We start from the raw sequence: 22,107 nt of genomic DNA, 5'->3' as shown, positions 1-22,107 counted from the left end.
ATTGCCCGTTACAGTTTACATTATTGTTTAAATGTGAAATAAATTACATTAAAATTCAAAGTAATCACTTTGGTAGGCTAATCTAAAATACTTTTCAGATGTAACTGTAATTTGACCGCCATTTAAAATGTAACTGTAATGAAATACAGTTACTCATATTTTGTATTTTAAATAACTAAGCTCCTGTTTGTTCTTGTTTTCCCAGTCCTGCCAGAACTGTTTTTGTAGTTTGTATTTTGTGTGTTAGAGGAATAACTTTTATTTTGAAAAAGAAAAAGTCTACCTAAGTGCGTTACTTTTATTTTGAAAACATTGAGACCTGATGCTTGTTTTTTTTTTTTTTTTTTTAATCACCGACTTTAATTTTGAAAACAAGACAACAACACCTTTTCTCTAGTGTGTTTCTTGTTTGACTAATGATCCGTTCAAGCGAACAAACTACATTCTAAATAGCTGTATTTTAATGCAATTTTGAAGATTTTTTTATTTTTATTTTTAAATCGAATCTTTAGGGATGTCCAAAAATGGTTAAAGTAAAGTCATTTTCCGGTTTGCTTCCGGTTTCCACGTCTCGCGTTTGGCATAAGCACATTTACAGCTGCTATTTCTGCTTAAATTCAGACAGTTTTGCCTTCTACAGTTTGTGTCGGGTTTTCAGCAAATATATGAAAGGTTAACAGGTGATCTAGTTACTTACTTAATCAGTTAATTTGAAGTCCTCCTCTATTTAATATCCATGTTAATACTGGGGTTATATTTCTGCACACATTTAGTGTAAAAATGTGGTGTTGGAGACACTGATAATGGAAAGAGATTTACTCAGACAGTCTGTGTCGTATCATGGTGAAAACCTGTTGTCACTGCTAAATTGTGAACAGAATGAAAACCCAGAATTTAAACATGTGGCCGCTGATCTCGCCAAAACTATTATCCAAAGGTAAGAGGCGTTTTTATAATCGTTGTGCATGGTTAATTTGATCCCTTATATCATGTTTGTGTTGAGACCCCAAGCCCCTTTAAATAGCTCGTAAAACATACTTAAATGAATAGTTACTCTGTCTAAAATAAATGAATAATTATGATAATGCTCTTTTAATCAGTTTCAAACGTGTATGCCATGTATTTTTCCCCTGTGGAAAAACGTTCACGCTATTCTTTTCCGTACAATATAAGTGAATTACTTAGAGCTGTCGATCTCCAAAATGTTTAAAAGTAACATTAAAGTAGTCCATACGACTTGCATTACTACAATACCGATCTTAAGTAAAAAAAAAAAAAAAAAAAAAAAAATCATGCTTTGGCAAATTATAATTACGAGTTAAAAAGTCGACATTAAAAAAAAATCATAATTATGATAAAGTCATAGTTTCGACCATTGTATCTCATATTTTCGACTTTTGAATCTAATAATTATGACTTTTAGGGTAAGTTCACCCTAAAAACGAAAATTATTTAATCATTTCATTATAGTACCATATATAGTTCCAAACCCGTAAGACTTTAGTTCATCTTAGGAACATAGATGAATATATTTTTAATGAAACCTGAGAGCTTTCTGTCCCTACATTGCAAGTCCACGCAACTACCACTTTGACACTTCAAAAAGTTCATAAAGAGATTGTAACTAATCCATATGAATTGAGTGGTTTAGTCCAAATTTTCTGACAAACATTTTGAATTTAGGCTTTTATTCAAATATAAACACTGATCAGCAAACATTAACATAAACAAAGGCTCAAACATGCTGCTAACACACAGGAACAAACCTCATTGATTCTTGTGGAAACGTTTACATGTGAATAAAACCCTACATTAAATATGTTCATTATATAAAGTGAAGTGACCAGGGCTTGACATTAACTTTTTTGCTCACCAGCCACTGTTGCTAGTGGTTTTCCAAAGTTACTAGCCACTCAGCATTTTCACTGGCCACAATTTTACTGTTGGGAAATTACATTTTATATGATTAAAGTTGTCTTTGGCATGCTTAAGTTACTTGATTTTGAGTCATTTTACTTGATTTAGAAGATTTAAAACCCTTTGAAACTTTCAAATGCAAAGTGACCACCCAAATCAAGACTGCATTGTATAACAGCTGGTATGTACAGGTGGGCAATATGAGCATAGGCTAATATGAGAAATTTTAAAGCAGAACTAAGTAACTTTTTTACCTTCATAAATAGTTTAAGTCCTTACGATGGTTAATTGACTTGTAGTGGTGTGTTTGAGGCGTGCACTAACCCCCTCTGGCACGTCTACGCCAGAAAACAGCACTTGCAAGTTGAGCTGCGCCGACCCGACACAATCTCGCCTTACGTTCGCGCGAGAGTGACAAAATGCTTTACGGTAATTCAAAAAAAAAAAAAGTATTTATTATGACTTTATATGACAATTTCGAAAATTACCCACCTCCATCGAGATTTCTTGTACTGTATTTGCAAAACTACTGCGCTGGTGAGCGTTGTAGTCGTTGTAGTCCAGAGCTGCGCTTGGAGTATTTACGACAGTGTGATTCACTGAAGGAACCTGTAGGGGGAGCTTCGCAAATCTTACTGAGTTCCGCTTTAAGTTTAGGTTAATTTTAAGTAATTTTTTTTAGGTTATATAAAAGAACAAAGCAGCAAATTATAAAAACAATAGTACATAAATATTTTTTCAGATATGTTATTTAACATGTATACATTTATTTAACATCTTTTTTTAACATCAATCACAGACAGGTATTGAATTGGGCTGCTGAATGCATGAACGTAATATACTGACACACATCCAGTTTTTACCCTCCTGTTTACGTCCACATAAGCCATAACCGACTGTATCCACGCAAGATACTCCACACGATGGACATTTTGACATCTTTGTGTGCGCGCGTGTATTTGAGTATTCAGGCGCAAGGAGAACTGATCACGTGCGCAACAGAGAGAGAGAGCGCATGCGAGAGAGCGTTTCTCTTGTGTGTCATTCAGTACAATTTCCACCTATCCCACCTTCAATTAATTAATTAACCGATAAAGAATTGTAATTGAATTGTAATTTTGTGATACGACAATCTTGGCATTTCGTTTGGCTGTAAGCTGAAATTAAATTCAACCCGCCAAAGTGGCTAGTGGGAGAGGATGTCTTACCCGCCACAGCTGAAATCTACCCGCATTTGGCGGGTTGGCGGGTGTTAATGTTAAGCCCTGGAAGTGACATATAGCCAAGTATGGTGTCCCAATACCCAATACACAAATTGCTCTGCTTTTCACCTATTCAAGTGCACACACACCTGGAACAGTTGGCAGCCATTTTTGCTGCGGCACCCAGGGAGCAATTGGGGGTTAGGTGCCTTTCTCAAGGGTACCTCAATTGTGGGCAATGAGAGTGGAAGAGAGTGCTGTTTATTCACTCCCCACTAACATTTCCTGCCGATACTGAGACTCAATCCGCAAACGTCAGGTTACAAGTCCGACACTCTATCCATAAGGCCACAACTGCCCCAATTTTAATTTAAAGCGATCGAGTCAAGAATATTTGGACTAAACTGCCCGATTCATATAGATTAGTTTATGATCTCTTTATAATCTTTTTGAAGTGTCAAAGTGGTAGTTGCACAGCTCTCAATGGAGGGACAGAAATCTCTCAGATTTCCTCAAAAAGATCTTAATTTGTGTTCTGAAGATAAACTAAAGTCTTACGGGTTTGGAGTGACATGAGGTTGAGTAAATGATTTTAATTTTTGGATGAATGAACCCTTTAAAAAATGTTATAATTTCAATTTATGATTTTTGTGGCCTCGTTTCACAGACAGGGTTTAGATTAAGCCTGGATTAGGCTTTTGTTCAGTTAGGGCATTTAAGTTGCTTTTATAAATGTGCCTTAGAGAAAAACATTACAAGTGTGCATCTTGAGACAATGGCATTCACGTATTTTAGGATATGCAGGTGTAAGTTGCTTTCAGATAAAACTGCTCAAACATGCATTTTAATCTGGGACTAGGCCTAAGCCTTGTCTGTGAAACTGGGGGAATAAATATTTTAAATTAAGTCATAATTTTAACTCGTATCTCATAATTATGAATTTGTAGTAATTTTGACTAGTATGTCATTTTGACTTTTTCATGTATCTGAAATATGACTTCGTATTATAATTTACCAAAGCATGATTTTTTTTTTTTTTTTCTTGTGTGCCAGAAATGGGCTTCCATACACATCTGAAGTCAGGCAAATTCAGAAAGTGCGCACACAAAATATTGCACACACACACAAAATTTATATATAAGTGACATCTCTGATTTGTGGATGTTGTTCTTGTTTTTTATAACAGGGATAAAGAAGAGATAACTCCTGTTCTGGAGCAGTTCATAGCAAGAAAAGCTGATCTTCTGTTTGCAACATCATGGAAATCATCTACACCAGCAGATGAATGGCAGGAGGAATCTGGAGGTGGACTGCCATTATTACCTTCAAATGAAATTCAAAGTCTTATGTCTGTTAATGCGTTATTTCTGATATTATGATAATCAAGCACTATTTATTGAAAGAACTTTAGTAATTAGAACTAAAACTTGGTAACCATGTATGAATGCATGTTTGTCATTTTAACATTTGAACTTAGGACTGGTGGTGGTACTTAAGATAACGTTGGCCATTCAGTGTTTCTGTAAAAAAATAAATACATAGATAACAGTAATTATTAAAAGATAATAAAACTACTACTAGTTCTACTAGTAACAATACAAACCACACTAAGGATTGATGAGCTGCTGCGTTCATGAATTTTAAGTATGTTGTCAGCGTTCGCTCGAGCTTGATTTGCTGAAATCAAAACAGGGACTGTAATAGATGAGTGCCAGCCAATGAGATTGCCATTTGCGCATTAGTTCCACCCACTACCGGAGAAACCAGCATCTCTTTTGCTTGTTGTTCTTAAAAGCTGAATAATTATAAATTTATATAATATTTTGACAGGAAAATACAAACAAAGAATATTGTTTTACATGTAAGGCACACACACACTCTCTCTCTCTGCGTGCGTGTGAGAGAAACAGCGCTCTCAGCAAAACGATGGCGAGTCATACACCTCCACACTAGAGTTTGTGGCATGTCAAATACAGGTACGCTGCACAGACATTGAGCTGAATTGAAATAGTACAGATCGCTTGACGGAGAGCAAAAATCTCAAGCGCTCAGTCAAAGTGTTCAGCGAGTGAAAATATAACTATGCTAAACTTATATTTTGCTTCTAACATATACTGGCAAGTAAAATCTAAGAATTTATTAGCCAATGGCTAGTGATAGACATTATTTGAAATGAAATTGAAATTATTTAGTTGCCCAGACTGAAGATTTAATCACACATGTTATATTCCAGTGGGACAGCCCCAGTCCCCATTCACTTTAATTGTATGGAAATGAGCAACCAGTATGTTCTTCTAAAATTCTACTTTTGTGATTCACACAAACTCTTCCTCTAATGCACACACTGATTGAGTATGTTGTTGTTTCAGAGGCTTACGCCATCATGCCCCCGTTGGAGCAGTTCATGGAGGTGTCGTTTGAAGAGAGACGTGAGCTCTTCTACAGGGATGTGGAGCGAGGAGACATGGTTATCGGAAGGATAAATTCAGTTCGAGACTTCGGTTTATTTGTAACTCTTCTCTGCACTGCTGGTGGACTGGAGAGGGATATTGAAGATCTTGAAGATAAAGGTTGGGTTTTTTTGTTTTTGTTTTTTTGTTTTTCTTCCCCCCTTCTGAAGTGTGTAATTCTACACTACTACTGACTGGCACCAGTTACAGAATTAAAATATAATTAATAATAGCTTTTTAATTTTTATATTGTATTTAATTTTGTTTAATGATAATTTTGTATATCTTTTTTATTTTTTTATTTTATTACAAATAATGACTGTATGGAAGCTTGTTTCCAACCACGGAATAAAAAAGGTCATTGCGACTTTTTATATCACAATTATATGCAATTGAGTTTATATGTCAATTCTGAGAAAACAAAAATGTCAGAATTGTGGGATATAATATAAATAATATTAATATAAAGTCTCAAATTGGGTTGTCACTAGGGATGTCAGTTTACACAAAGTCCCATGATCAATTGTTATTTAAATTAATGATCAATTAATCGTTAATCTTAATACTGAAAGATGCATCTACTGCAGTGGCATATAGTCACTTTCATGACAGGATGCTCAAATGAATGAAAAGGTTCTTCATTGATAATTCACTTTTCTGTCTATTTACAAACAGTTTCAGTTACTTTGGAATATGGAGAGAAAACAAAGATATAAGACAAAAGATTATCTGTCCTGCTTGTGTCCTACAGCCCTCTCAAAGTGCAGAGCCCGATATATGATGAGTTGTCTTTGTTGAGAAATATAATCAAAGGGTTAGTTCACCTAAAAATGAAAATTCTGTTATTTATTACTTACCCTCTTGCCGGTCCACACCCGTAAGACCTTCGTTAATCTTCAGAACAGAAATTAAGATATTTTAGTTGAAATCCGATGGCTCCAGTGAGGCCTCCATAGGGAGCAATGACATTATCTCTCTCAAGATCCATAAAGGTACTAAAACATATTTAAATTCGGTTCATGTGAGTACAGTGGTTCAATATTAATATTATAAAGCGACGAGAATATTTTTGGAGCGCCAAAAAAAATTAAATAACGACTTATTTAGTGATGGCCGATTTCAAAACACTGCTTCAGGAAGCATCGGAGCACAGATGAATCAGTGTGTCGAATTTGCTGTTCGGAGCGCTAAAGTCACGTCATGAATTCAGCCGTTGGCAGTTTGACACGCGATCTGAATCATGATTCGATACACTGATTCATTTATGCTCCGAATCTTCCTGAAGCAGTGTTTTGAAATCGGCCATCACTAAATAAGTTTTGTTTTTACGTTTTCATAAAAAGAACAATGAAAAAGTAGCGCATTGGAATGGAAAAGTGCGTTCTGTGTGAACCGTAACTTATTTGTTCATTAATGACGTCATCATCGAATAGTCGGTCAACTCGATTTTAATCACATAAATGTTGAATTTAAAATATCTGAAGTCGTTCAACCCCTGTTGCTTATTTTATAATTCTTACTTTTTAAGATATAAACTCGTAATTACAAGTTATAAATTTATAATTGCAAGATAAAAAGTTGCAATTGCCTGTTTTATTTTTCTATTCCATGTCAGAAACAAGCTTCCATATGATTAAGGTCAAAATGTAAATAAAATGTTATTACTTTGTACTTTAAATTTTTTTGTCTTTAAATGGAAACTTTTCAAACCCTTATGAAACCAACATGAATACTCAGAGTTAATTTCTAAGAAATCAAAATGTGATTCTAAAAATAAATGTTATCTATCAAAAGGCCCTTTGTCCAATAAGAGATGTACCTTCGACTGGAAATCATGACGATCCTTTGTCTTATTACCAAATTGGGGATTTAATCAGAGGTATGAGTTTTTTTTGTTTTTTTTTGTTTTTTTTTTACTCTTTTTAAAAAGGAAAATCAATAAGTTAATATATGAAATGATTATTAGACTGGATAAAGTGATGTTTTATGCTACAGCTGGGGTGAAAGACATTGACCGCTACCACGAGAAGTTGACATTATCACTGTATTCATCTTCGCTGGCTTCTCACTTGAATAAAGTCAAACTGGGTGTCATATCCAAAGAAGATCTTCCTCTTCATTATACGTATGTTGACTCAAGAAAGTGAACATTTACCCGTTTATCTCAGACTTCGTGTTGTTTATTGTTACTTTCACTCTTTCAGCCGGGGCGAAAACGTGGCCACAGATAGCAGCGAGACTTATGAGAAGCTTTTGGACAGCTCGCTTGGTTTGTCCAACCCTTTAAATGTGGACTACCTCCTGGGAAAGCTGGGAATAAGTGGTACACAAACTCCTTCGCTAATGAGGGGGTTACAGAGGTAAATTCGAGCTTATTACACTCTTTGTCATTTCCAGTTTTGTTGCCGTTTTTTCAGTTAAACAGATTTTTTCTTATATATACAGTAAGCACTTCAAAGAAGATGATTTTGCAATGGCTATTCGGAAGAAGCAATCTGTTTCCTGGGCTTTGAAATGGTTTGTTTTTACCAAATTTTTGATACTGTCCTTATTGCAGTACCACTAGTACTGAGCGCTTTGTTTCTTCAAATCTTTATAGTGTTAAAACTGGTGTTGACCATTTCAAATCGGGTCGTCATGTAGAAGCAATGAATGAGTACAACAAGGCCTTAGAGATCGACACAAACAATGTGGAGGCACTTGTGGCACGTGGAGCTCTGTAAGTCACAATAGTCGCATTAATATAAAGAGTGATATTTTCATCAATTGTTGTTCTGGCTCGTGTTACATAATTACTGTACCTGTTTTTATTTTATTGTAGATATGCAACCAAAGGAAGCTTGATGAAAGCTATCGATGATTTTGAACTGGCCTTGGAGAACTGTCCCACACACAGAAATGCTAAAAAATACCTCTGCCAGACGCTAGTGGAAAGAGGAGGACAGTATGTCATCAAGAAACAGTGTTACTTTCTCTAGTTTTTCAGTGGAAAAAAACAAAACAATATGCCATGAGGTTATGCGTTATAGCAGTGATTCTCAAACTGGGGTAGATTTTTTTTCTAGGTGACACAGGGGGTACGTGAACAAGTTGAAAATGAGTTTTTCCATTCATTTAATTTTACCCCACCTAAAATTAAATTAAACCTGAGCATGTATTTCTAACAGGCAAACATTTCATAAATACATGACATCCAATCAAAATACCTCATCTTTTGCTATCAAAACTGTCTGCACCCACACAAGCAGCATGCATATGATAGATTGTGTGTAGAGTATTCTGTCTTAGCAAATTGCGCTACATTACTGCCGTTCTCTACAATGTACCTTTGTAAAAGGTGGGATTTAGCACTTATTAGCATGAAGAACAAAACTGTGCATAGATATCGATTTAAGACACAAACATGTTTTAATGTTGATAATATATTTTACAAGCAAGAATTTTTCCCCAAATATCCACACAATTAGAGACTTGACATTGATTTTTATACCAGTTCAACAAACAAAATGGTAATATTAAGCGATGTACATGTTAAACACAGTATTGTCAGTGTTGTTTGCTCAATTTTGCAACAAAATAATAGTTCCACTGAAAGCAACAGCGGAACTGCAACAGTGGTGTTTCGTGAATGATTCATGAGGCATTGAATAAATCACTCGCTGACAGATTTTGCGAAATCAGTGACAAATGCCCGAAATCAGAGGCAAATCATTGCTTGTTTACGCGAATGACTATCACGCAGTGTGAATTATCAAAGACGTGATCTTAGAGAATCGACAATGTGTTGTTGACGCTCGTGAGATATTTGGCATGCTAAATATCTGGACCCATCTGCGATTCATTATCCTGCTGTGTGAAATGTGTTCTGCCGGAATATGACGTATGCAATGACCTCTACAGCCAATGAGAGAGCAGGATACAGGGCAGCGGCAAGTTCGGGGAGAACTTACAGACCCGCGTCTCCCCAAACATTTCCTCCTTCATAATCTTTTTTTTCTCTTTCTCCTTTTCGCTGCAAGTTAACACAGACAATTTGGATCGCAAGCTTTTGCGGGCTAACATTTTTTATAATTTTAGTCTTGCGCGAGAACAGTCTTACACGTGACCTTGCGTTATTTCCTTATTGTGCGTGTGTTTGGTTGTGAAAAGTACTTTGTGGACCAGACAGAGTTCTTCCTATTGTAAAGTCAAGCAATGTGAAACCCCTGTCGCCGATCCATCGTGCAATATGCGCACAGCAGAGACTGAATGATACCCCAGATAGTCGTGCAGTGTGAAAAGAACAGTGATCAGACAACTTTGAAAATCGTGCAGTGTGAACTCGGTATAAGTGGAAGAGAAAACGCAAAAGGATGTTAAATGCTTTAGGGGGTACACCACTATAAAATTTTGGGAACCACTGCATTACAGTGATTTTACCATGATCCAAGCTGCATTTACACTGCAAAACTTTGATCAGATTCAATCTTTTGGCACATCTTTTTTTTGTGTGCGTGGTCTGCCTGTTTAAATGTAAAAGACATAACTGTTTACATTAAGATGCACTATGCTGTCAGTCAGCACTTTCAAGCCATAGTCATTTGTATCACTAAACAGCATTTATTTTATGTTCTTAATCTCAAGACATCATGCATTTAATTCTTCAGAGATAGTGGCAGCTCCCTCTATGATTCATCTGTATGAATTCCCAGGCATTCACTACCTGAGCACCTGAAAATCATTTGAGACAAGATCCAACCTGTTTGTGGTGTAACATAAACCGCATTTACATGCAAGTCACAGTTAATGTGATTATTCCGGTTATGTTTTTATTCCAAACAAAAGAAGAGATGCTCTAGGTGAACATGTATTCAGAACATTCCCCTTTGTGTGTCATGCTTTTTTTCTGGAAATACCAGAGATGCTCACTCATTCCACTTGTTGTATATTAAACCTTGCGATGTAATTGCAGACATCGAACCTAGAATATCATAGAGACTTGAGTTGGGCTCATCTGACTTTGGCAGCCACCAGTGATGGGAATAATGGCGTTATAAATTAATGGCGTTACTTTTTTCAGTAATGAGTAATCAAACAAATCCCCCATTACAACACTGTTACAACACCGGGAATTCATACAGGTGAATCATAGAGGGAGCTGCCACTATCTCTGAAGAATTAAATGCATGATGTCTCGAGATTAAGAACATAAAATAAATGCTGTTTAGTGATGCAAATGACTATGGCTTGAAAGTGCTGACTGACAGCATAGTGCATCTTAATAACGGCGTTATAAATTAACGGCGTTACTTTTTTCAGTAATGAGTAATCAAACAAATTACTTTTTCCCCCATTACAACAGTTACCGTTACTGACAAAAAAAAAAAAAAAAATGTTGCGTTACTATAATTGAGCTCACTGAAGCTGTTTTCATCCAAGTAGTCTCATCCGAGCTCAAACCAGAATACCCTTTGTGACGTGACATGCTGGATCGAAAATGTGAAATAAGTTCTTTTTTTTTAGTCGACTAATAGATGTTAATTTTAGCCATTAGTTGACTAATCACATTTATATTAATTGAATTTCTTAAATACTGGAGAGAATAAACCATAATAATGAGCATTTACGTAATATAGGCTATATAGCATTCAAGCGCACACATAAAGCTTGCCATAAAGAACTAGCAAAAGTAATGAGTATAAATGTGACAAAAACAGCAAGGAGACATTTTAATTGTTTATTAATGAACTAATGTTTTCTGAATCAGTGTCGGCTGCAAAGATTAAGTTGACATTGCTGACTCTCATCATCTCTGCATAATAGACGCACCTGGAGAGAATGCACATTTCATTCGGATTACAAAATCATAGAGTAGCCTATTTCTTTTAGTTTTGAATTATTTCATTTAAAAGACATTTCCAGTTACTTTTGCAAGTGATCGTGCCGGCACCTCAATGTCATGATTATATTGTCTGCTGTATTTGCTTCTTATTTATTAAATCCAGGCAATTGGTTGATGAAACATTGATAAAAATTAAGATACAATTTTTACAAAATGAAATTCACTTAAAAGAAAGGCTTTCTACAAAACTTAATGAAGTGGTCAAAATCATGTTTGACCCATCCATGTTTCCCAATATATTGCGCATCTTATGATGTATTCTATTCTACTCATGCTGTTCACTTTTCATAATCAAATAGATGAATTTAAAACATAACATAGGCCTATTTAAACAAAAATATGAAACTACGTTTTCTTTAATGGCTACCAACATGTAGTACAGTACAGAGAAATTTCATGTCGTGAGGAAGAGCGGATCATGAGTCACGAGTCGGATCAAGCATAATTTATTTTTAGACTTATATTTAATATTGGGGGCATCCAAGTTATTTGACACATTTGAATTTTTTTAAAAGTAACACAGTTACTTTCCCTGGTAATTAGTTACTTTTATAATGATGTAACTATTTGTGAGAAGTAACTAGTAACTATGACTAATTACTTTTTTTAAAGTAACGTGCCCAACACTGGCAGCCACCCAAAAAACCCTAGCAGTTGCCTATAATTTGTGCCCTATGTAGTGACCTGAATGCCACATAGACTTGGATGTGGGCTCTTAAGAAAACTTAAGGCCCCAATATACTCACAGCGGAATTCTTTTTTGTTCTTCATTTAGGGGTAAAAATTAGTTTGAAAAACCTTTCAAGCAATATACTGTTGGTGAACATCCAGACTCTGCCCATGCTGCTGAGAGTGGCGTTTACATGAATATGTAATATGAATATGTGCTGCACGCTTTCGTTTCATTAACAAAATAAACACACAACAAAATGACAGCGGTGAGAAAACAGCAGTTAAGAAAGCGTCTGATCATAGCGATGTGGATGTTTGCACCAGCTCTGCAATTCAGCACTCCAGTCATGTTTATTTATAAAGCACTTCATACAATAGGTTGTTTAAAAGCAGCTTTACAGTATTAAACATATATGGAAAAACAAAAAAAAAGCAACAATGTATGAGCGTCGCTTTCACTTAGAATTATACTTAAATTTTTGCTATAAAGCAGCTCTCAAGTGTTGTTCACTCGTGGACATCAGACCTTAACAGACACAACAGAGGAAATGAACCAGAGAAGATTCCCATTTCAAAGAAGGGGGAGCCTCAGAGCCACACCCAACTATTACATCATCACCATGGACCAATGGTAGTTTGAAGGCGTTTACCAGCCGGAGTGAACTTTGTGGAAAGTTCGCTTTGCAAGCTGTTTTGAACTCAAACTGAACTTCATTTTGTCCTGATTTTGTTCGAAATGACGTCACACCAGTTTGTTTCGCTTGAAGTATATTGGGGATTTTAATATTATTAGCAACTGAATAGTAATGCATTAGAAGTTACCAAAACACCATACTAGCCACTTAGCAATGCCCTAACAACAGCAACACTCTGTAATTTATGAACATTTACCATAAACGTATAATTTGCCAAATATCAACACAGACATTGTAGAAAGGAAAACTCACTGCATTATCAAATTCATCTGTTGTGTGGATGTGTGTGTATATAGGCTTTTACAACACCTTTGCATTGTTTTTTGTTTCATAATAATTTTAAAATTCCTTTAACTCTTCCAAAGGTGTTTTGATGGTGCTCTGATCTTTTCTGCATAGACTTGAAGAGGAAGAAAAGTTGGTGACCGCTGAGGGTCTCTACAAAAGAGCCATGGTGTTAGACGACACGTTTCAAGAGGCAGCAGAAGCTTTGGAGAAACTTCAGATACGCATCCAGGTGAGCTGGATAATCCTGCCTGTCACAAATACATGATTAGCTCCCACTGTGAATTTAATCATACAATTAACTTCCAGTGTTTAAGGTACATAGATATGGCATGTGTTAAGACACGCGTTCCTTTTTTTTCCCGTTATCAAAGACAAACTTGCATGACGTTTATTTTAACCGATAAGTATTGAAGTACTGATGAAGTATTTTTGTCATTTATGTGTCTATCTGATCTTGGACCTGTGAAACCTGACTGATGGGACCTTTAACCCTGATTGCACTGGGTTGACATAAATGCCCCATGTGAACATAAAACCCCACCACCTTTGGTTTGTATTCTGTTCCTGGTACTACGGTAACTGCATTTTATGATCATTGCTAAATATAAAATGTTTTCTCGCTTTTTGTCATTGCTTAACATCCTGACGCCAAAATACTTCGCTTGGGGTGTGAAAACGGCACTTGTGTGAAATTGCTCATCCTGTGTGCTGCACGCATTCATGCTTGATGAATTTCCTGAATTTTTTTTTAAATTTTACCCTGTCAATTAACTGCTTTAAAGAAATCACTTAAATTGAAAGAACAGGAAGCTGCCAAAGAGCAGGAAAAAACTAAGACTGTGGAGACAAGTGCAGAGAAATTGCGTAAAATCCTAAAAGAAGAGAAAAGGTAACGTTAACACCACCACATTGATTCATGTTTTTATTCCTGTTAAGCACATATTTGGTCACGTACACACTGCAGCTAAATACAGTTGTTCTGTACACAGTTAATTTATTTACCAAAATTAGGAAGTAAAGGCCTGTTCACACCAAGGAGAGTAAATATTACATTTTTGTAATCGTTCTAATTTTGGTAAGAATAGTGAAGTCCACACTAAAACTATAACTATAACAACACAGAGGAACAATATTGTTGGAATCAATTTGAGAACATTTTTTTTTTTCTAGTTGATGAATTATAAAAAACATTGAGAGCCAATCAGAAGCCATTCCACTTTAAAAAGTGTGATCGTATAAAGCAGCAGACAACATAAACGCTTAAAATAAACAGAACGTTATTGTGCGTTGATGTGGATGCTAATATATTTAGCATTATATTTCTCGTTCTTGGTGTCAACCTGCCTTAACTGCTGAATTTACATTAAATCTGCATTGTGGTTTCTTATGCACAGTGGCAAGGCGGGAAACAATGGACAGACAGATCGAAATTTTGATCATTTTAAAACGATAATTTAGTAGGGGTGTAACGATACGCTCAGGTCACGATACGATACGTATCTCGATACGGAGTTCACGATACGATACGTATCACGATATTTTGAACAAAATGAAACTGAAATTCAAACAAGATTTATTAAAAAAACATGAACAAATTTCAATAATTTTCCTTGTTGTACATACAAGATCACATTTCAATAAAATAAATAAATATAAAATTTTAATAAAAACCTTCTGTATTCAAATTAACAGTTGAATAGGGCTGTCTGTCACTGAAAAAAAATGTTAAATTTAACATGAACTTAGAATTATGAATAGGGGCCGTTCACATATCGCGTCTAAAAACGCGTGGAAAGCGCGGCCGCACCGCTTCTCCTTCTTTCCAAAGCGCTTGCGCTCCCGTGGCGTCGGTCGTTGCTATGCAACCATGAACTGAGCTCTCTAAGAGGATCAGGATGTTTCTGCAAAGGATAAATGATTTCTAGCCCTTGCATTAGTTTTACTACGAGATATATTGATGGAGATAAGATATAAAAACCACCATGTACAGCTATGATCAGCTGTTCGGCTGAGCTTTTGATGTTTTGTTACGGAAAGGCCATAGCTGATCGGTTGATTCTTGTCACACGACCTGCGGTGCGCTTGCGGCATTCTGAGAAGTTGAGAATTGCACGCGCGTCGCGACCGCGTTGATCCCTTTATGAGCGCGTCTGCCGCGCGGCTACATTTGAAAATAATAACTGACTTGCACGCGGAAAAGACGCAATATGTGAACGGCCCCACAGAACTTCTTAAAGCAAAGCATCGCAAGCGTCTTTTGCTTTTCTGTGAGCACAGCCGTTGCTGTGCACTGCGGTGAAAGAAAGCCACGACGTTTCTCACGCGACCATGCAAGAGACTTACATGAGAAACGTTTAAACCTGCTTGCAAGATTCAATGTGTGCCCGAAACACTTACTGAACTAGAGAGCTGATTGAGACACACCATTTACGATAAATCGTTACACCCCTAATACTTATAGTAATTTAAAAATGTGGTAGCATTGGATCTGGACAGGAAGGATAACTCTGGGAGTTGGAAGGGGTGTGTCGCGATTCTGCCTTCTCACATCGCGATACAGGTTCGTGGACCTGCGTATCGCGATTTCGGTTTCATATCGCATATCGTTACAGCCCTATAATTTAGGTCATTCAGTCAAGCTTTTAAATTAGGGCTGGGCAATATTCAGAATATTTTTGCATGATTTTTTCTTGTGATATAATTTTAAGCAACATTATAAATACCATGATGATTTTAATGCACTTATTTTATTTTTGTTTTTTAAAATGGACTTATTTGGCTGTTATGAAGATTGTGTCATTAGAGTGATTTCACAATCCCATCTTGTCTTAATACTCTGAAATATGAAACATGCAAAATCAGGATTTGAGTTGGTAAGTTTAATTTATGTAAATCGGTTCTGATGATTCAGTGTATCAGGCAGAACTCTGATTTAACATTTTGTTCATGTCAATACATAAAACTGTTGATGGAGTCCAGTATACACTGATGAGCCAAAACATTATGACAACCTGCCAAATATGCTGTTGGTTATCTGCATGCTGTTAAAACTGTGCAGACCCACCTAGGAACGCACTCTACAAAAACCGCGAAGGTGTCCTGTAGCTTCAGGCACCAAGCTATTAGAAGCAGTTCCTTCTGGTCTAAGGTGGAGCCGCAATGAATTAGACTTGTTTGTCTAGTACATCTCACATGTTCAATCAGATTGAGATCTGAGGAATTTGGAGGCCAGGGTAACAACTTGAACTCTTCATCATGTTGCTCAAAATCATTCCTGAACAATGCGTCCATTGTGGCATTGTGCAAAATCCTGCTGAAAGAGGCCACTTCCACCAGGTCACTGATGTTTAGGTAGGTGGCATTAATGTCCACGTTGGCTCATCAGACAAGTCAACTTTCTTCCATTGCTCCAAGGGCAAGGTTGTAGGTGCTTTTGGCTGTGGACGGGGGTCATCATAGGCACTCTGACCAGTGGCTACACAGCCCCATATGCATCAGGGTGCAATGCACTGTGTGTTGTGACACATTCCTCCCATAACTATCAAATTTTGTGTGACCTGTGCCACAAAAGGCTTCCCGTCAGTCCAGACAGGATAGCCTTTGTTTTCCTTGCACATCAGACGACTTAGGAGGCCAACGCCCTGTCAGTTGCTTGTGATTAGTAAATGTTTTCTTCAAGAAATGATTGTTCTCTTATCTTCTAATCTACCCATACCTTGACTTGTGGCCTTGTTGGGAGATAATCAACGAAATTTGCTTCACCTATGAGTGGTCATAATGTTTTTGCTCAGTATTAGGATTAGTGATGCCACAAAAGTTCTCAAACCATAAAAAGTTGTCTGAACAAAAACAAAAATGCAACAAAAAATAATTTTCCATCATCAATTTGGTGCTTTTCCACAGTTTTCCATGACCAAAAATGGTGCTAGAGTATCAATATCTAAAATTTATATACATGATACATGTATTGAATATTATCAAAAGTTAAAAATATGAACTTTATTATTAAACTGTATCTCCTAGCCCTGATTTAAAAATGGTTTGTTACTCTCAAAACTTTGCATTGTGTATGTGACCATTTGAAATGGTATTTTAGTATTTCTTCCATCAAAACAAGGTAAGAACTCTTTTGTTTTTCCCTTTTTTAATCATTGTTGATGTCCCATGCAAGTTTCAGTTTTATGTTTGCTTCCATATAGAATGAAGAAAAAAAGGAAGCGGTCGACCTCTTCCTCTACATCCTCAGATACGTCTTCAACTACAAGTGACGACTCTCCTTCAACAAGCCGTAAAAAATCTAAGAAACGGAAACACAAACACCGGCGCTCGTCTCGCGGCAGTAAGAAACACAAGCGACGAGTGTCGTCTTGTAGTGATAAAACAGCGGAGGACGACTGGTTTCCTGCTCCTGCTAACACCTCCGCGTCATACATCAATCAGAAGCAATCCATAACCAAGCTCATCAGCGAAGGAGAACAGTCTTGGGGCAAAAGCCAACATGACGACAGCAGAGGTAGGTTGGAAGATGTTATCGACAGAAGTCCGGAGAATGCCAAATATGGGTCTAGACTCGGAGGTCCCGATGTAAACTGTGAGGTTTACAGGACTCAGAGCACCTTAGAACGTGCCAGAAGCAGGAAGGATTCTTCCTCCTCAAACCAATCTGAATATTCTCACAAATCTGATCGGTACTCTAAGGAATATTCCTCACAAGGCAGAAAACGTAGTGAATCAGAACGAGGCAGGAATGAGAAGATGGATAGAGCGGAGAGAAATAGTCGCGATCAAGATGGACGAAAGTCTTCAGTTGGAACCCTAAAAAAAGAACTTCCTTCCAATTTGTTGGACATTTTTAGTCAAATCGCTGAATTTGAGAAGGAAAAAAAGCAGAAGTAAAAGAGTCTCTCTTTAGGGTTCATGTCCCATTTTCTTACCGATCTCTCAGATGTGGTAAGATTAGCACTAGTACTAGCAGGTTTAAGCTTCAATTATAGTGATTTAACTGTATGATAGATTATGATAAATTGATCAAATCTGTTTATTTTCCTAATTTCATGTTAGATATATTTGCTTTAGGGGAAGCAGCCAGTAAAAAAAAAATTGAGCAATGGCCAAAATTTGTGGTGCGAATGATGCCTCAGTATTAAAAAATTGCCTTCAGTGTAATTTCAGTGTTCAAATAAATGAATGTAATGGTAAAATAAGTGCTAATGTGTAGTTTCTGCTGTAATATTAAAGGTATAAACTGCCCATTGGAGCCGAGGGGTCAGGGTTTGACTGGACATTCCTGGTTATTCAAGCATGATGCTCTCAGCTAATAATGGTTTCCTATGGGATGCAAAGTGGAGGGGGGAGGAGGGGGAATGGGGTTCAGAAAGCCAAATTATCAATTGAGTCATATTCAAGTTTTAGGACTTTGCACGCTAAAATGTAATGCAGACTTTCAAAAATATGCTCTGGTCTAGCTAAAACACTTTAAATCTTTTTTTTTTACTCAATGGCATTTGACAGTTAACTTGCACGTGTGTCAACTTAAGGTTCATTTTATTGCTCTTTTTGGTGAACTATGTAAAATTTTAAAACGCAATGAAATGCATTGAACTAATACAAAAAAACAAACAAACAAACAAACAAAAAAATCACAGAAATGCATAATACTTACTGAGGTTTGTGTAGCATGTAATTTCGTGGAATGTTTCTTAATGGCTGTTCTTAATGATTTGAAATGCATCCCATGTTCACTCATATTGTGAATAAAAAGCAATCATTCCCTAGTGAAAAATAAATGTACAATTTTTTAAAATAGTGAAAATACACTATAAATGTAGTTATTTCATGCTTCCATCAAGCACAAACTTATTACACTACAAATTAATTTGTAAAGTAGTATACCTTTTAAAAATGCAATTGGAGAAGAATGAAATATATATTCATCTTTAAGAAAGCACTGGCTATTAGTGGCTAGGTTCTTAACTCCATCTACATGTTTGAAACTTAAGTGATTATCATAATGTTCTCTGAGCACAAAAATACTTTAAATATGACCTACAATTGCACACACACACACAAATATTTATATATACTATATACCCACTCATTGTATATAATATACACTAACTGGACTAAACCTTTTAAAGATGATGTCTACTTCATAACCCCAGTGACATGTCCCTGCTCACTCAACCCAACAGCGTAGGTCATATTAATGTTTGTCTGTGGGGATTGTTTGTATATTGTCGTGTCATTAAAGTAAACAAGGCCACTGTATGAGTTCACACTTAAGGCTATGGCACAAGAGACAATATCACATTCTGCGTATAGATATTTGTTTGTTCCATTGCCCCTTAAAAGTGTCTGAAGTATTGCAATATGATTTTAACATAGACCTAAATATAGGCTAGAGTATGTTTGTTCAGTGAATAGGGCAGTTTTTGTATGTGTTTGATAAGTCAATCTCTCCTCACCTTACTTTCATGGGCTGTGAAATGGAATTCACCAACAATCGGTTTTGCTGTACTTTTGCTAAACAACTGAACTCACTAGAGTTCACACTATTGGAGTCTGTGTTGCAGATTTGGCACATTTCTCAGGAAACATTTAGAGTCTTGAAACTCATTGCCGTTAGACACAAGTCTCACCATATATTTCAAATCCAAGAATGATTCAATTATTTTAAGATTATGTAATTTTCTTTAGATGAGACTTTGTTTTTGTGCAAACCAAAGAAAATGTGAGGTATGAATTGAAACATCTAGTTTGTTTCTGCTAACAGCTGCTGTAAGTGCAGAATTTTCAAACACAACTTTTTTCCACAGCGCAAATGTAACAATGAGCATTTTGCAAATAAAACAATTAAATTTGTTAAATATTTAAGTACTACATCGGTAATTTATTTTTGTTGAGTCCTCTGTTGACCTGTTATGATTAAATGTACAATGAACTGTATTTGAGTTCTACTTGAGTATAAAAATAGTACAGATAAAAGTTTACATGCGTTTTGAGTTGCAAAAAAAAAAAAAAAAAAAAAAAAAAAAAATATATATATATATATATATATATATATAAAATATATATATATAAAATCATGAAGTAAGTTTTTTTTTTTTATTTTTTTTTTAAATTATGATCTTGACGTTTTCAATAATTTAAATACACTTTGAATATCAGGCAGGCCTATTGTTTAATTCAATTCAAATTGATTTCTGTAGTGCTTTTCACAATTTTGCATGGTTGCAAAGCAGCTTTACATACATATAGAAAGTAGTTACAAAATTAAAGACATGTAAGTAAAATCATTTCCTTGCGTTTTACATCAGGAGCAGTTGCAGAGCATTGGGATTAGAAGTGCGCAGAGACAGTGAGCCTATATTAAGACTTCTTGCCGATTTGCAGTCTTTAAATTAATATAATTTGTGCTGTCATTGATGGAAAAATCTGTTTGCTTATAGTATTACTTGTAACAGAAAGAACACAAAGTAACCCCGGTGTTGCTTTGTGTATATCTGCATGGTGGCACAACTGGTAAACTGAGTGCGCTTGTGTGGCAGCGACACGGGTTCGAATCCAGTCCGTAGTGTTTCCTACATTTAATGTACATATATCTGTTCCCATTGTCTCACTGATGTTCTCCAGATAAGCAAGTTAATATTAATTTATGTTCAACATTCTTACAGTGTAATTGAATTGCAATTGTAATGTCACCAAAATACATTTGAAGGTTATGCTGACTGTATTCTGCCTTTCAAAGCTTAAATACAAGAGTAGATATTTAAAGTGTGCTTGGAATAGTTCCACTTTAGCACAAACAAGTATATTAAATACAACTTTAGTTGAACTTCACAGCTTTTGGACAACAAAATGCATTTAGTACAAAATTAGTTGTTCCAATTTAACAGACATTAAGTATACCAATTTATCATGTCCTACAATACATTGTTATATTAAAGTACATACAAATAAATTGTGCTTACGTGTACTTTTTTTTTTATTTTTTACTAGAGTTATTAAAGCTAATTGTTTTATATTTTTAATCTGTTTTTTTTTTTTTTTTTTAGAGATGATGGGGACAAGTATTGCATGACCTGGGTAAAAACTATTAAAGATGTAGTTTAAAGAAAATATGAATAATAGCTAAGATTTGAGATATTTATTGGATTACTGTTTTAGTTTGATACTGCCAATGTTCAGATGAAATAAGAAATCAAAATGTCTTTTCAAATACAGTGTGTAGTCCATCAGAGGGCAGTGTAACACTGGGCTTCCTCTATAATATAATATACATACACTTTAAAAGAGTATACTGAAGTAAAAACTGAATGTAATGTTTTCAGATGCTTGATTGCATGTTAATTGCAATTGAGTGAAGATGTATTATAATTTAAATTTATATTAAATGCAATTAGCTGAACTTCAGAGTGCTTGCTGGATCAATTAAGTAGGACTTAAGTGGTTAAATTGTGCTGCCGAATGTACTGACAAGCATTTATATTAAACTAAAATGTAATTTTCTATTAACTTCTATTATGTATTTTAATTACAATTAGTAGCAATGCAATGCAATACATTTAAAATATATCTATTAACTTTAAAAGTTAAACATTGAATAACAATACAGTTAAAATGATAATTACATGTGCTTTAGTATGCTAGTCAAAACATCAAAATAATTGTACTTCTTTAAATCAATACAAAAGATTAAATCAATTATTTAAAATATGCTTTAAAATTTGCAAAGTGTAATTTTTACTTAAGTGTGTTCAGAAACAGTCTTGAAAGTACTTTTAAGTTATTTCAAGTCAAAAACTAGTGCACATTAAGCGGACTTGTTTTCCACAAAGGGTTTGCAGTATCTTCAAATAAATGACATTTTGATTTTTGTATCTAATGCCATGTCACTGTAAACATGACTTAATACATTTTGGGGCCAATGTATATTATTCAAATATATAAAATATATAATGAATTAAAGCACATACAGCAGAATGTGTGTACTAAAGGTCCAC

At 35.5% G+C, this 22,107-nt stretch overlaps 1 protein-coding gene across 1 annotated transcript; it reads left to right on the top strand.

Moving 5' to 3' along the window:
- The first annotated feature begins 367 nt into the window (after positions 1-367).
- On the top strand, positions 368-18,362 carry ttc14 (tetratricopeptide repeat domain 14). The gene is made up of 12 exons (XM_048169760.1): positions 368-937; positions 4,306-4,424; positions 5,489-5,694; positions 7,364-7,448; positions 7,565-7,694; positions 7,774-7,929; positions 8,015-8,086; positions 8,169-8,288; positions 8,391-8,513; positions 13,217-13,334; positions 13,888-13,994; positions 17,305-18,362. Exons 1-12 carry the CDS (start codon positions 804-806, stop codon positions 17,999-18,001), a joined length of 2,067 nt encoding a protein of 688 aa, XP_048025717.1. The 5' UTR covers positions 368-803; the 3' UTR covers positions 18,002-18,362.
- Positions 18,363-22,107: the final 3,745 nt, after the last annotated feature.

This window comes from Megalobrama amblycephala, linkage group LG2 (assembly GCF_018812025.1).
Source record: "Megalobrama amblycephala isolate DHTTF-2021 linkage group LG2, ASM1881202v1, whole genome shotgun sequence".
Taxonomy (NCBI): domain Eukaryota; kingdom Metazoa; phylum Chordata; class Actinopteri; order Cypriniformes; family Xenocyprididae; genus Megalobrama; species Megalobrama amblycephala.
Note: the sequence above shows the minus strand (reverse complement) of the source record. Positions and strands in the feature narration are given on the sequence as shown.